The 16733-nt window shown below is 34.6% G+C and overlaps 2 protein-coding genes across 2 annotated transcripts; one reads left to right on the forward strand and one right to left on the reverse strand.

Annotated features, from left to right (window-relative positions):
• The first annotated feature begins 3509 nt into the window (after positions 1-3509).
• LOC116121630 (probable inactive L-type lectin-domain containing receptor kinase III.1) lies at positions 3510-3998 on the forward strand. The gene has a single exon (XM_031407577.1). The coding sequence runs from the start codon at positions 3510-3512 to the stop codon at positions 3996-3998; it is 489 nt and encodes a 162-aa protein (XP_031263437.1).
• A 4123-nt stretch (positions 3999-8121) lies between these two features.
• On the reverse strand, positions 8122-11254 carry LOC116121642 (ATP synthase subunit c, chloroplastic-like). The gene is made up of 3 exons (XM_031407587.1): positions 11094-11254; positions 8948-8999; positions 8122-8382 (listed from the first exon to the last, which is right to left on the reverse strand). The coding sequence occupies exons 1-3, from the start codon at positions 11252-11254 to the stop codon at positions 8122-8124; spliced, it is 474 nt and encodes a 157-aa protein (XP_031263447.1).
• Positions 11255-16733: the final 5479 nt, after the last annotated feature.

The raw sequence follows: 16733 nt of genomic DNA on the forward strand, positions 1-16733 counted from the left end.
ACAAATCAAGGTTACTTTTTAAAATCCTATTAAGAACAAGAATTTATATGTTTTTAAACTTAAATTGAGATACATATTACCTGTTTGGGGCTTAATATTATAACCCATGTCCAGCTGTTCGGATAATATACACGGTCCAAAGGGCCTAAAGATAATAGCCCAGAGGTTTAAAAAACCTGTGCAACCTTGCCGAAGAAATAAGGACATCACTTATGGGCTAGAAAATGGGGCCAATCAGGCTTATACATCCTGCTTGAGCCCAGGTAACTGGACCACAATATGTTGGCTGGCACCAGCACAGCACAAATCCCAGAAAGGGATGCTGTATAAATAGTTTTCTTTTCAGCTATCTTATGCTATTATGTGTTATATTTATACAATGATTTACCGTAAAGTTGTAGGATGAATATTAAATTAGATCACTGTGTTGATTTTTGTAAATAGACTGTATTTGTAATTTCTGTAAACAGATGGGAGTATATTTGTCATTTTCATAGGGTTTATTATGAGAAAAACTAGGATCAGGACCAAGCCCTAGGCCTGGTCGGGACTGGTCCTAGGGCCTCGGATAATTTTATTTTCCCCCCTCAATTTTTTTTATATTGTGGGGGCAAAATAAAATTTTATAAGGGATTTTTAGTATTTTTTAGGGGTAAAATTTATAAATTTTATAAATTTTTTAGACTTGGAATATTTTTTTTTTTTTTTTATAAATTTTGTAAAATTTCATTTTAGCCTTCGTAATTTATATTTATTTTAAAATTAACAAGGGGTTTTATGTAATTTGGTAGGGACTACATTGAAAAAATGCAAAATTTTTTGGGCCCGGGCCTGGGACCGGCGGAGGGTCCGGGTCCTCCCCCTTAGGCCTGATCCCGTTTTGGGACCAGGCCTCCTAGGTCCAGTCCTCTCAAGGACCGGGTTTTAGAGTTGGGCTTTTGGGCCCCGTCCCAAATGCCCAGCTCTAGGGTTTATTTGACATTTTTGTAACTAATAAGGGTGTATTTAATTTTCCTTGGTACCGGAACCAGAACTAAAACTCAGGTTCCGGTTCTAGCCATTAAGGAATTAGAATCGGTTGGTTTTGATTCCATGGGATTTGGGTGGATACTCGGATCCGTTCACCCTCACATTCTGTTAAGAAAAATCTGTTAAAATAAGAAATAACATCTCCCGGGCACCCCCCCACCCCCCGATAGAAATTACAGATCAACCACTATTCTAATAAGGTGGTTGTGCTACTAAGTCCTTGTCATACCAGTGGAGGCCTCTAAGGCCTCGCGTTAATCGCCAAGGCCACTAGAGGCCTCGTTATAGCCGCTCAATGGGGAGAAAGGCCTCAAGGAAGCTGCTTAAGGTGACGGTAGGCCTCACGACAACTGCTTAACGTGGCGAAAAGCCTATCGACAATCGCTTGAGGTCGTAGAAAGCCTCGTTACTGCCACCAAAGCCTTGAAGGCTTCTCGGAGGTGTCAATTCAAGCCTTTCAGTAGCCACTTGCGGCTGAATCCAAGCTATACTTGGCCTCCACGAATGCCAAGAGGCCAAATTTAGCCTCATGGTACCGTAAAGGCTAGATCTGGCCTCAACACCATTAGAGGCTATATTCGACCTCTCGATGCTAGTAGATGTCAAATCTAGAATCTAGATAGCCAATGGAGGCCGGATCTAGCCTCGAGACACGCCATTGAGGGCATTTACGGTGATAAAAAGGGATGAAGAACAGGGGGAAAAGAGAAGAAAAGGGAGTAGGGAAAAGGGTGAAAATTGATCTAGGTTTAGCTAAATGTCAAAATTACCCTTCTATAAAATTGAAATATCAAGTTTACCTATTCTTCATTTTACTTCAACGAGAAATATTAACAGAATCGGGGTTAGGGTCGTATTTCCCATATCTATGAGGGTTTGTTGTTATTTGGCGATCAACATGGGGTTTTTCAGAATTATCCGTTTTATTTTATTTATTTAAAATCTAAGCAATAATTTACAAATCAGTTTTGAAAATAACCTGATTTTGAAAAACTACAAAAGATAATTTTTGGAATCCTTCTATAAATTTGATTGTTTATAATCAGTATTAAAAGTTGTTAAACATTTTTATTGTTTAGTTTAAACCTTAATTAATTATTTCTTAAACAACAGTAATCCCAAACACACTCCCACGACCCCTTCTCTAATTCCAAATTGCATTTGGTTGGGATCGCCAAGATCCAACCTAGTGGTCTATTCATATTGCAGCATTCTATAGCTTTAAGTAAACGGCCATATTAAATAGAAGTATTGATACAACGATTAATTTGTAAAACCTTTAAAATAACCATACATTTACTTTAGTGACGATTAAACCTTACAATTTGTTCTGAAAATTTTGGTAGGTGTGTATTTAGAACGGGCAAAGGGAATCAATCTTTATAAAACTTTTGACTCATTTAACGATTACCTAATGGAAAATGTTACACTCACAACCTCTTTTTATAAACTTTCTTTCACAATCCGAAGTGATAGCTCGCAATGAGTTATACTTAATAAATCGTGATTGACCAATTGCGAACTACCACATTGAGATTATAAGAGAAAGTTTGTGAGAAGAAATTGTGGGTGATAGTATTACTCTTAAATCATTGACTATTATTTTTCATAAATATATCACCGCAAAAGATTTCATGGCACATGGATATAAGAAATGGAATATTATAATAATTTAACAGAATCGGGGTTAGGGTCGTAATTTATCGTTGCATTTTGATAATTTGATGAGTAATGAAGATAATTTTTTAAGAGTTCTTAATTGAAAAAAGAAAAATTTCAATGCATCAATTGGTTGTATTTATTATTTCTTTGCTACATAAGAAACTAAGATTCCTTATTAAAATAAGGTATAAAAGTTGTCAACATAAAATTACAAAAAGGACAAATGTAATAAAACCTTCAACACTAAGAAATCAAAATTCAATATCCACGCTCCATACAAAACCTTGGTTTACATTGGGTCAACTTTGATTAACCATGCATCTCCTATTCCCAAATCTTCAACAATAAGAAATCAAAATTCAATACAAATGTAATAAAATAAAAAATGTGTTTCTTGGTTTACAATGGGTCAACTTTGATTAACCATGTCCTCTTTACAAATGCAATGAACTAAAAATTTTATGTAAGCTTAATTTTGCATGAAAGAATCCAAACCAGCGTTTGTCAAAAGCATACTACGTAAACTCAATGGCCGCAGCTCTTAGATCACTTTACGTTTGTGTAGTTTTCAGTGCCTCCTTGATGTCTTTGGCCTTGGCTCAAGGAGGAAACTACTTCATCTTCCATGGCTTCTCTGATTCCAATTTACATTTGGATGGCATCGCCAAGATCCAACCTAATGGTCTATAAGTCTATTGCAGCTGACTGATTCATATTCCGTCCGTTTTAAAACGGCTCATGCTTTCTACCCTTTTCCATTCAGATTCAATACATCTTCCTCTCAATCTCTTTTGTTTTCAACAAATTTTGTATTTTCAATGGATGGCTTAGGCCATGGTATGGCTTTTGTCATCTCACCGTCCATGGACTTCAGTAAAGCTGTTGCAGGTGCACATTTAGGACTCCTCAACTATTCAAACAATGGCCTCTCAACAAACTATATCTTGGCGGTTGATCTCGATTCCGTTCAAACCCCTGAATTTTATGATATAGAAGAAAACCATGTTGGAATTGACATCAACAGCCTCATATCTACTCAATCTGCTCCAGCAACTTACTTTTCCGATGAAGAAGGGATTAACAAAAGCTTGAGTCTACAAGATAGAGATCTAATACAAATTTGGATAGACTACAGTGCAGCAGAAATGTTACTCAATGTAACACTAGCTCCCATCAAAATCCCAAAACCAAGCAAGCCTCTCTTGTCAAAACCCCTCGATCTTTCTCAAATTCTCTTAGATTCTATGTATGTTGGCTTATCTGCATCAACTGATCTACTTGGAATTTCATCCTATATTCTTGGATAGAGCTTCAACAGGACTGGACAAGCTCAAAACCTTGATATTTCCAAGCTTCCTCCAGTTCCTGGACGTCCTGTCGAGAGCGGTGCCCTAGTGGGCGTCCTATTACACAGCGTTAAAAATGATGACTGGACGTCGACTATAACCCCTAGCCTTCCAAGCTAACGATGCGGGTTCGATTCCCGCTACCCGCCCCATATGATAATTATATCAATTCATNTATATATATATAGATTTTCCTCTATTTCTTTTTTCAGATGATGATAATACTTACAACACCCTTGTGAGTTGTGACAATAATTGCGGTTGTATTTGTTGAAACTATGGATAATAGTGCTGTTTGTCATGGTAAACAAGCGGAAGAAACTGTAAATTGTGTAAAATTTGAGATCTCACTTTATCATATATATCTGTGCATAGTTATTCTTTGTAGATTTGCTTGTTATCAATTGAATGGAGCAGCAAAGGAATGCATAGATAATGGGTAGTAAAAACTTAGAAAACCAATTACTAAGTCTAGATTAACCTGTTGTAGTCACTTGACCACTTTATAAAAGTTGCTGTGGAATCATGTCTCTGTTTATATTTGCTGGGCATATCTGCAATTCTGCGTCTTCACCATTGCTTGTAACTTGTTAGAGTCATTGCTGCTTACCTAACTTGGAGATTTCTGAATAATGAATAGCTTATGGGTTTTTTAATGTTTGCTTTGCAATCTTTGGCAATGGTTTCTGAATAAACCAAGTATGCTATACGTTGAGTAGAACAGGGCGCCGGCTACGTATGAGAAAATTACTTTGATTTGAAGATACCTGCAAGAAAATTTATGTGTTGAGTATCATTCCCTGCCTGTTTTTGTCCCTGTGTTTCATCGAGAGGTCGTTTAAAACTTTAAATCTATCTTCTCTTTCAAATTACTTAAAAGCTCTAGCTGTCTAGCATGTAATTATAAATCATAGCAGCCTTTTCCATGCGGTTCAGCGCCTTATGACATATTTTGACAAAATCAATAAGTTATGAATTGACATATTTGTACCCTATATATATATATATATATATCACATGAGTAAAATCAACAGGTAATATTATATTTACAATTTAATTTCATAATCCGAATGTGATATTTTATTTGATCAATTCTGAGTTATCACACAAGAGTTGTAAAAGAGAGTTTTGTTATATTCACACTTAATGGTATATTCAAACTTATTTTTATTTTATTGGAAGAGATTTTAACTTAAAATTATGACTTAATTGAGATACAAATTTTCAGTCATGGTTTCAATACAATCCAACAATATAGGAATTGTGAAGTGACAATTAAAATAACTATTTTCAAACTCTTTTTCACGTCTATTGTATTACACTATTACAAAATATTCCTAGTCACAGTTTAAATTAAAAAATCTTATCCGTTATTTTATATATTTAATATTTTGTTAGTCTCGTGTTTAAATGAATCTTTATAGAGATTGTACTGGTTAAAAAATAAAATAATATATTTGAATCGCACTAACATAGACTGCTTTCGCCAACCAGGGTTTAATTGTATATGAAAATCATGTGTAAATAATTAAAAATATAAAAATATATTTACAAATTCTATAAAAAAGATTTTCAAAATCAATTTGATGTTAAATGTAATATTAATTTTTATTTCAATTATTTATATAATTAAACCTTTTATTTTTTAGTTCAATATTTACCACATAATGGACAATCTTATGATAATATAATATAACTATTCTCATATTCAATTTATGAAAGGTAGGAACACTATTTTTTGTTCTCTCTTACTCACTTTTTCATTCGCTATTTAACTCGTGCACAAAAAATAAAAGAGAGATAATAAATGATCACATTCTTTTCTAATTTTTTTTGTCTTTTTATATATATGTTCAACGGTGAGTGAAAGAGAGTGTAATCCCAATAAATCAATTCAATTCTATATAACGTATCGGAAACATGGTATAATTTGGTGATCTTTGGTATGCTTCTTAGGAAATTCTGATATTAAAGTGACTATATTTTTTTCTTCTCTTATTAACATTTCATTCAAATGGTCCTCAACAAATTGATTTATTTAATTTATTATATTATTTACTGTTTATTTAGTTCATTTACTTTTTCCTAAAAAACACAAATTTATTTAACTAGATCTTAAAGATAAAAGAGGTATTTCTCTCAATTTACATAAATTTTTTAACTTGTCCTTAATTATCTCCCTAAAGGTGGTGGAACTGTTGAGTGAATATAACGATGAAAAAAGCGGTGAGGGTTTCACAGCTATGAAGCTCTACAATTAGGCAAGCTTCGCCGAATCCTGAAGTTGGGGAAATTCTAGGTCGTGCTAAAGCTTAAAGAGAATGTAAATGTAAACTTTATCATTCTCGTAATCCATTTAAATCGAATTTCAAAAGGAATTATTTTGATTCAACCATCTTCTTTTCGACTTGTCTACTTGAATTGGATATTTTGAATCCTGCCAATCACATAATATCCACAGTTTTTTTTATTTATTTATTTATTTTTTTTTTGTGCGATTCAAGACTTGTAACCGATTCCATAAATCTAGGGAGTTACCAAAAAATTCGATTTATCTTATTATTAATAAAAAATTTTGTATATAGCTAGAACAACCCTAACAAATTGTGAATACTAATTTGTTAAGAATTAATCGAATTGAAGTTATAGCATCATCATTTGCGATTAAACATATTGTTGGAATTCCCAAAGTAAGACATTCGTGAAGAGCCGTATATTCTTCTTGCTAATCAACGATAATTACAATATCTGGTACCCCGTCATATATTTAATCCCGCCTAGATACGTTTGAAAGCGTGATAATTGTCTCTTCAACATAGCTACATCTCTTTTGGGAAGACGATTGAGTCTTCCCGTCTTTTGTTCCATTCTCAAATCCCTAAACTTTTGAAGTCTCGTTTCTATAGTGGACCAATTCGTTAACAGACCATCGAGCCATTTTTTATTAACATAATGACACCGAGCTCGTATTGCAGCTCGTGCTACTGAATCAACAGCTTTATTTTTTTTACCAACAATTAAAGAATAGTTTTCCCCTACTTGCTGCATCAAAAACTAAATCACAAGCTTCTGATAAAAAACGAGCAGTTTAAGTCATATTTGTAATATGAATACCTTTATGCTTTGCAGAGATATAAGGCGCTATTCTAGGATTCCATTTCCAAAATGAATTCCTGCTTCCATCATTTCTTCTTTTTTCTTAAAATCCAAAGAATTCTTCTTACTATAATATATAGGTCATCGATTCGACATAAAAAGGGATTGATTGAAACACCCATTTTCCCAATATATTCCAATAAAAAATAAAATGCTCAAATCATTTTATCGACACGAGTGTTTTATATCAAAAAAAATTCTAATTATTCATTTTGAAAACATTTCTATTCGATATTAACATAGAAGTAGAAGGAGTATCATCCTACGTCTGTACTTCAAACGGTTTTGCTTTAACCATGCTCATGTTAATGATCCTGCATTATTGGTTTGTTTGATAGAGAATCAAAGTAGATTTACCAATGAATCACAAAACGCTATAGTTCTTAAATATGATTTTCAATTTATTCAGAAGTAATTCGCAGAATCGTGCACCTTTTTCAGTCCTAGTTAGAACAAAAAAAAAAGTGCAGTTGGTTGGATCCAGCCTATTCTTGAAATAAACAACTCACACACACTCCCTTTCCAAAAAAGATCATTAATAAACCAAGCACTACACTTAGATTTATTGGATTTGTTGCTAAAATATCGTTATTAAACCCGAAACTCCCGATGAACGGCCAGTGAAACGAGGAAACGAAAGACTCGGTTCCATTTTTCACATGATCTCCTCTTTTAGATAGACTTAAAAAAAAAAAAAAAAAAAACAGAGTTCTTTTTTTTGTATCACTTCACCCTTTTTTTCGATTTCTTCTATCTATTTATATTTATTTATTTATTATTATTTAATATTCAATTTCAATTTTTTTTGTTTTTTTAGTAATTTATCTATTGCAAAAAAAAGTCAAAAATTCAATATATAAATTTAAAAAGCAAGGAGCACAGGTCTCTAAATACAACAAAAAAATACGTAATTTTCCTATTTATAGGATTAAACAAAGGGATTCGCAAATAAAAGCGCTAATGCTACGACCAGTCCATAAATTGTTAAAGCTTCCATAAAAGCCAAACTAAGCAATAAAGTACCTTGTATTTTTCCCTCCGCCTTGGGTTGTCTTGTGATACCTTCTACAGCTTGGCCTGTTGTAGTACCTTGACCGACCCCGAGTCCAATAGAAACAAGCCCGACAGCCAACCCAACAGCAATAACAGAAGCGACAGAAATCAGTGGATTCATGATAAGTTCCTCGCACTAAAATAAAGAAATAGTTAATGATACAATCGTCCAATGAATTTTGATTTTTTGTTCTCCCATTTCTTTTTTCCGAACCTTTTTTTGAACTCTTCGTTCCTTAGTTGCCTTTATTTTATCCTTTTATTCAGTCAATTGATAGTCAAAGACAAAACAAAAGAATTTCTATTGGAATGCTTATCTAAATTAACAATAGTAGGACAGATTAGATATATCTTTAGTTCATATCTAACTAACAATATCTAATATCCCATATACATGTGTTTCTTCCATAACATAAACCAAATATTCAAATCTTAGATTCAAACTATTCGAATCTTAAAGCCAATCGCATTTTAGAATTATTCTTCAAAACCTCCACAAGAGTTGGCTTAGAGCCATTCGATTCCATATACCTAACTTAATGAAAAAATAACACTTGTCGACTGCTTAAAATAGGGATTTACCATTTCCCTATAAAATTATGAAACTCATGGGGCTTGGTAACGAAATCATAAAAAAACTTCCTCTTGAACTCCGGAATGTTCTACTTGTGGTGGCTATATTGATTACCACGGCCACCTACCAAGCTGCACTCGGCCCCGCCGCCCTCGGTGGATTTTGTCAAGATGATAGCACTAAGATCAGTAACACCAGAGACAAAGACAATGTTAGCATTGAACATCTTGCAGGGGATTTAAATTCTTTTTAATGGCACTTAATTTTTGTAACATTTTAGACGGCTGTGTGCACTATTATGATTCTCATAAGCCGGCTCCTCTATTCCAAAATCTTTGGCGTCACCACAGGTATTAGCGTATTTTTGTGCACTGGTTGCAACCTCTCCGTACAAGAATAATATAGTTCATGTTTGTACACTATTTTAGATCATTGTTCTATAATCGTATTTGAATTAAAAAATAGGATATGTATTCATTTATTTATAGTGATCATTATTATGAAAATTAATCCAAATCAAATAACATTTTTTTGTCTAAAAATGGAAAGAGGGGAGAACTTGTTTTCAGATTATTCAACTCTATTCAATTCAAAACATTTTTCTATCAAACCCTATTCAACTCAAAACATTTTTTTTTCTTTCCTTCCAATCTGAAAATTAATCCACCCAATACCACCACCGTCGGCGCCAGCAGAAATGGCTACATCATCTACACCAATCTAGTCGTTTTCGATCAGATTTATTTGGCTATCGGCCGTTAACTAGAGGTGTTCAAAACCGATTAACCGCTTTGGTTAATTGATTTTGTGAACCAAACTGGTTTTTCGATTAAAGAATTTTCCTGAACCAAAACCAAACCAGTTTTAATTTAATATTTTATATATTTTTTAATTTAATTTTTTTATAATAAATTGGATTTTGTAATTTGTAATTTTAATTTAATTTTTTTATAATAAACCAGTTTTGGTTAACCGATTCTCATATTTTTATAAACTGGTAACCGAGCCGAAAAATCGGTTTTTGTATTTTTTTTTGAACCAAAACCGAACTAGTTTTTCGGATAACCGAAAAACTAGTTCGGTTTCTGAATTTTTTTGAACACCCTTACCTTTAACGACGGCCAGACTTTAGCCGTTAATGACAACCAAAGATTTGGCCAGAAACAGCCAGATCCATGGTGGATATGGTAGGAAACGATCATATCAGTGCACGACCAACAAGATCCATCTAGTCATGCACTATTCCAGTGATTGTCCACTGTCGTCCGACGGTGGTGGCGGGAGACCAACTATCTTCTTGCGTGGCTAGGGCGCTTTAGTTAATTTTTATACTTTATTGTGGCGATATTTAGCTAAATTAATAAATGTGGGGAGTTAAAAAATAATAAATAAAATTCAATTGTCTTTCAAGATCAGCTTCATAGTATATCTTAAGCTTTTAACTTTTCTTTCAGATTTCTGGGTAGATGGGATTCCAGTAAGAGTATTTGCATTTAAGGAAGAAAATAGGCTTTATATCTTAACCTTTTAACTTTTCTTTCAGATTTCTGGTAGATGGGATTCCAGTAAGAGTATTAAGTATTTGCATTCAAGGAAGAAAACAGGTGTGGTTCACCCAAAGAGTCAATCCATGTCTGTTGAAAAAGATTCCCACAACTCAAACACAAAATTAAAGCAAACCAAACACAAGAATTTTAAAGTGGTTCGGCCAAACAATTTAGCCTACGTCCACTATCCACTCAAACAATCCACTAAGCAAAAGCTTACAACTGTGTAATTTTTAGAAGAGAAAAATTGCAAACTTCTTACATTATCCCAAAAAGCCCAATTAAACCTCTAATAACAGCCCACAATAACTATTCTTTTGGTGTCTATTTTACACTTTTTGAGATACTTTAAAAACTCAATCTACTAGTCTATCTAAAGGGGAAAGTCCCCTTGCAACTCCATCTCCTAGGCAATATAGGATTCATCAATCCCAACTCTTCTCCCTTGACTTGAATCCCCAAACATCACAATAGCATCTGAAAATCTTACTTGTTTGATAGTCTTCTTTTCTTTCACAACAGGAATTGGAACAACTTTATCCCTTGATTTCTTAAGACAGTCACCTTCATCGAGCAAATATAGTTGTTTTCTCATTTCTTTTGCCTTGCAAAATCAGAACATCATCTTTATACACTTCGCATTCATCTCTTTGACCAATGTAGGTATATCCAAGAGAAGCCAACTCACCCAAAAAAATCAAATTGTGACTACAACTCGGCACATACCTCACATGACAAAGATTCTTGACAACACCATTGTGAAACTTGAGACAAACGCTACCAACGCCTTCAATCTTCACTTTCTCGTTATTGCCGACAACAATATTTTCATAATTTTCATCTTCTTTCAATTCAACAAAACAATCTTTATCATTACAAACATGCATAGATGCAGTAGAATCTAAACCCCAACCTTTTTCAACCTTTGAAGTTTGAGTTTCATCTTGACATGGTACTAAAAATTCACCCTCATTATTAGCAACTCAGGCATCATCCTTTGAATCCTTCATTTGTTGAGCCTTCTTGAAAGCAAGCATATCCTCTCTTAATTTCTTGCAACGTGGTTGGATATGTCCCTTCTCTCCACAATAATAACACTCCTTATTACTATAATCTCTAACTTTTGATTTATCACCTCGCTCTTTAGTCCTCCCCCGATTAGAACCTTCTGCAACTAGTAGATCTCCTCTAAGTGATGAGTTCTCTGATCCCATAAACCTTTCATTCTCACGCAACAAGGTAGTCACCTCATCTAATTTTAAAGTAGATCTGCCACCAACAAAGTTTGAGCTAAAAGTCTATAATATTTAGGCAAAGATGACAACAATATCAATGCCACCTAGATCCCACGAGTGAATAGAAAGTTGGATCTACATTGGATCTCACCTGAATCGCCCCATCTATTCTCCTGAGGAGGAGTTTGGTTTCAAACCCTCGGTTCAAACAAGAGAAGTACGCCATGCTAATGTGCCTTGGATGATCCACATCTCAAGGTCACACACTAATGAGCACATTGAACTATACATGTGGCTGAGAACCCTCACAGCCTAGGCACAACGACACAATTATCAGGGGCACGCTCTACCACTGAGCTAATAGCCCATCGTGCCGGCCTCCCGCTGGGGCCCTACTATGCCAAAAGTGAGAGAAACCCCATCCCTTTCTTTCCTTCATCCTTTAACTCATCAGAAGTAGCTAGCAATTGAGATACTAGCCTATTAAATTCATTGACTCGTACCTTCATCCATCTTCAGAGAATACAGATCCATCTTCAAACACAATTGGTTAGTCATCGATTCGACGCATAAATATTCTCTAATTTTTCCCACAAGCCCTTTGGTGTAGACTCAGTCAGCACGCTGTACTTTATCTCTGGAGCTAAAGTCAATCTGATTGTACTGACAGTTGTCCTCTGAATTCTATTCCATTCTCTATCAAACATCTTCTCTGGCTTACTCTCTTCTAATGCCTGATCAAGACCTTGTTGTACCAAAAGGTCTTGTATCGTAGTTTGTCATAAAATAAAATTAATTTTACCATCAAATAAAGGAACCTCAAACTTAGACATACCTCCATAAAATTTGAGATGCTTGACAGTCGTTGATCTACTCTTAAATCCAACCTCCCCTTGATCTTGCCTTCTCCTTGCTTGCTTCTCCCAGATCACGAATTGTGGGCTCTGATACCACTTGTTGAAAAAGATTCCCACAACTCAAACGCAAAATTAAAGCAAGCAACTAAAAATAAAGCAAACCAAACACAAGAATTTTAAAGTGGTTTGGCCCAATCAATTTAGCGTACGTCCACTATCCACTCAAACAATCTACTAAGCGAAAGCTTCAACTGTGCAATTTTTAGAAGAGAAAAATTGCAAACTCTTTACATTATCCCAAAAATCCCAATTACACCCATAATAACAGTCTACAATGACTATTCTTTTGGTGTCTATTTTACACTTTTTACGATAAATTAAAAACCCAATCTACTAGTCTATTTAAAGGCGAGAGTCCCCCTACAACTCCCTTTCCCAGGCAATATGGGATTCAAGGCACAACCCAACAATGTCAATCTGTGGCTCAGCGTGGAATGCTAATGAATGGGCTACTTAGGGAGGAAGAGTGCAGACAAATCATAAAACGTAAGAAATTTTTCAAAAATAAAAAATAAAAAGTGTGCCCCCTGGTTTGTATGTTGGCTCACCATCGTTCTTAACCGCTTGATAGAAAGCAAAACATATACATACCTTCTTTTGTTTTTTCCAAATCTGCTTTTAAAAATAAAAAATAAGAAAAGAGAGAAAATAAAATACGTAAAATTTTTAAGTTAATTAATAAGATCGAAATTACTCTTTTAGAAAAATAAAAAGAATACTTGAAGCAATTAATTATCAAATGAATGGAAATTTTTTAAACCCTAACTCTATAATTAATTATCTTGGACCTTCTTATAGCTTCAATTTTCAAAACATTGAAACCTTTTATGTTGATCAACGAAACTTTGGTTTTGATTGACGATTCTAGCGGTTTCGGTAACTATCCAATCAAGGGATCCATCATTTTCTTATTTATTTAATCTATTTTCTTCTACTGCTATGTGAATGCCATTCATCCAGAATATGCCCTTTAAATAATGTTATTTCCAATTTCCTCGTCTCTCTTATGTCAAGGCTAAATTGCTTGACATATGGAAGAAATTGGGCCGAAAAGGCCCAAACTAGTAAATTTATTCTAGTTTGACACTGCTACCCAGATGAGAAAGTCCTATTGAGGTTTTTGATTTTGACTATAAGGGGGCATTTGGTTCTGGAAATATTTTATTACTAAATATATAGGATTACCAGTGAAATAGATTACTTGGAAGATTACTGAGAATATTATATTATATCGTTTGGTTAGATTGGTGGGTATAAATAATTAATATGTTTGGTTGGGAGGAATAAAAGAATTATTGGAGAAACTTTTATTGAATTTCCCTTCATTTTAATAATAATAATAATAATAATAATATTATTATTATTATTATTATTATTATTATTATTATTATTACTACAGTTAACCCCCTATATTTGAGAATATAGCTAAAACACTCCGGCCAGAAAAAATTTAAAAGTTAACAAAATAACCTTAGCCACCCAAGACGTTTGCCAGCCACCGGCCACCATCGCTGGCCTCTACCAACAGTTGTCAGACTGCGCACGGCTAGTTGTCCGTCAATCTGGTCGTTTCCAGCCAAATCCAAGTATCTGGCCGTTAAAGGATAGATCCTTGGATCTGGCCGTTTCCGACTAGATCCATGGCCATCTGACTAGAAACGGCTAGATACAACTGGTCGTGCGCCGTTCCAACAACTGTCGGCGATGGTGGCCGACAGTCTTCTTCGGTGGTTGAGTGTTATGTAAATAGTTTTCAGTATAAGGGCATTACTGTCCAAAAATTTTATTACTTAGGGTGCATTTGGATTAGGGGCATAAAAGATAACAAGGCTAATCTTCGTTTATTTTGCAAAATTCCGATGTTTGGTTTGTAAGTAATAAAATATTACGGGAATCTTTTATTACAAATAGTGTTTACTATTGGTAATGAATGGGGTAAGTCGATACCCTCCCCCACCCTTTGGATAAAAACATTAACGGGTAATCTTGATTTTTATACCTATTTTGCCCTTAATTAAATACCATTTTGGACACAATTGCCTGAAATAACCACTACCCAACCTCCCTACATTTGAGAAATTAGCTAAAATGCCCCAGCCACAAAAAAGTTTAAACGTTAAAAAAATACCCCTAGCCACCCAAGATCACCGTCGGCCGTTACTCACCACCACCAACATCGGTTGTTGTAATGGTGCACAACTGGCAGGATCTGCCCAGTGATGTGCCAGAAACGGCCACAAATTTGGCTATGAAACGACCACAAATTTGGCCTTTTCACGTCCAGATCTTTGGCCATGAAATGGCCATAGATCTGGTCGTGAAATGGCCATAGAATTGTGATCCATGGCCGGAAATGGCTTTGTCGGTGCACAGTCGGCCATATACGGCCAGTCATGTGCCATTCCGTCGATTGTTGGTAGCGGCCAACGATGGTGGCTAGCTTTTGACAATGGCTTGGGGTGGGTGAGGGTGATTTTGCTACAAATTAAAGTTTTATATGGCACTACTAAAATTTCAAATGTAAGAGGTTAAAAGAAATGATAATAAAAAATAATATTATATTAATATATAAAAAGGAGGGCAATTTAATAATTTATATAACATACTCAGTCATTTATCCTCCCAACCAAACGTATTATTCACTAATTTATTCGAACTAATCAAACATATTTTCTAAACATTCCTAGTAATCTTCAAGGTAATCTATCTTTTCGTTAATATAACATCTTCTACAATAAAATATTATGCCTGCTTTTGTTTTGTTATTTCACCACTATCCTATCCCTATTTCAAATACAAATGCGTGTTTGCTTCCCTATTTTCAAAATCATATCCTAAATTAATTATTTTTAAACCCCCTAGGTTTGTTAATTGACAAAAACACCCCCAACAAAAAAATTTATAAATTGACAAAAACACCCCTACCCACCCATGGTTGCCAAATTCCGGCAACCAGCGACGGTGGTTGCCGGAATCTGTCACAACGGTGCACAACCGCCTGGAACTGACCGGTAATGCGCCGATTTGGCCTTTTCCGGCCAAATCTAGCCATCAATGACGACCATATCTTTGGTCGTCGTTGACAGCCAGATCTACCTGTAGATCTGGCATTTTCTAACTAGATTCATGGTGGATCTGGCCGAAAAAGGTCATATCAGTACACGACTAGCCAGGTCTAGCCAGTTGTGTGCCGTAATGCCAGATTCCAGCAGTGGTGGTCGGAATTCGACAACTGTGGTGGGTGGGGGTGTTTTTGTCATTTTACAAAAAAATTATATATTGGGGTGTTTAGTTAAATTAGCAAACCTAGGGGTTTTTTTTAGTTAATTTTTAAATTCTACCTCATAATAATCTCTCAACTCTACCTACCAATAATATTTCAAAAATACTACTCAAAATACTAAAACAAACACACCCATATGATCCAAAGGCCTCCTTTGGGGTAAAATTATAACAAAATTAAGATTAATTTTATGTAAAATGAGGGGTATTTCTGTACCAAAAAATAATTTATCAAGGTATAGAAGTAATTTCAATCAGTTGGTCTATTTGTTATTTGGTTTACATATGAGGGCATTTCTATCCGAAAGTTTTAATAATTAAGGATAAAATGGGAACAAAATTAGGATTACCCCGATAATAAAAAAATAACACCCTTTTCAGTTGGTAATTGAATTACCCCTAAGTTTACCTACGGTAACCACTATATTAGTATTTGAAGATTACTGGAATTTTTTTTTTACTTTACAACTAGATATGGTAATTCTCATATTAAAATAGATTGTCGGAGTAATCTTTTATGAACCCGAACCAAACCCACCATAAAGATTTACATAAATTTCTAGACTTATTTATAATAGGGGAATGATTTTTAGTCTCGCTATTTTCTTCCTCCATCTTCTACTTTAGGTGAGGATGTAAGTGTAATAAAAAGCTTTATTCTTCTTCCTCCACTGTTTAATTTCAAAGCTTTTATATTTGCATTACCGAATAGTTAAATGAAATTTAAAACCGTGGATTTACTTTACCCACTTCGGCCCCCAAAAAAACCTGATGGTCTAGTAAACCCAATACTTTCTCAATAAGAAAACAGAGGCAGAGCCCGATTCATGTTTGATGGACAGGGCCAGGCCAGCGTCGACGACTGGACTGAACCTCAAAAAATGGAACACATGATATAAATATGGGGCTATGAAACAGGTGGATCTCCACCG

This window comes from Pistacia vera, unplaced genomic scaffold (genome assembly GCF_008641045.1).
Source record: "Pistacia vera cultivar Batoury unplaced genomic scaffold, PisVer_v2 Contig102, whole genome shotgun sequence".
NCBI lineage: Eukaryota > Viridiplantae > Streptophyta > Magnoliopsida > Sapindales > Anacardiaceae > Pistacia > Pistacia vera.

Coding starts and splice junctions, on each gene's coding strand:
- LOC116121630 (XM_031407577.1), top strand. CDS start 3,510: ATGGATGGCTTAGGCCATGGTATGGCTTTTGTCATCTCACCGTCCATG.
- LOC116121642 (XM_031407587.1), bottom strand. CDS start 11,254: ATGCATGTTTGTAATGATAAAGATTGTTTTGTTGAATTGAAAGAAGAT. Junction 9,000..11,093: donor AAGAATCTTTGTCATGTGAG/GTATGTGCCGAG, acceptor TACTGATCTTAG/TGCTATCATCTTGACAAAAT. Junction 8,383..8,947: donor GCGGGGCCGAGTGCAGCTTG/GTAGGTGGCCGT, acceptor TCTTTATTTTAG/TGCGAGGAACTTATCATGAA.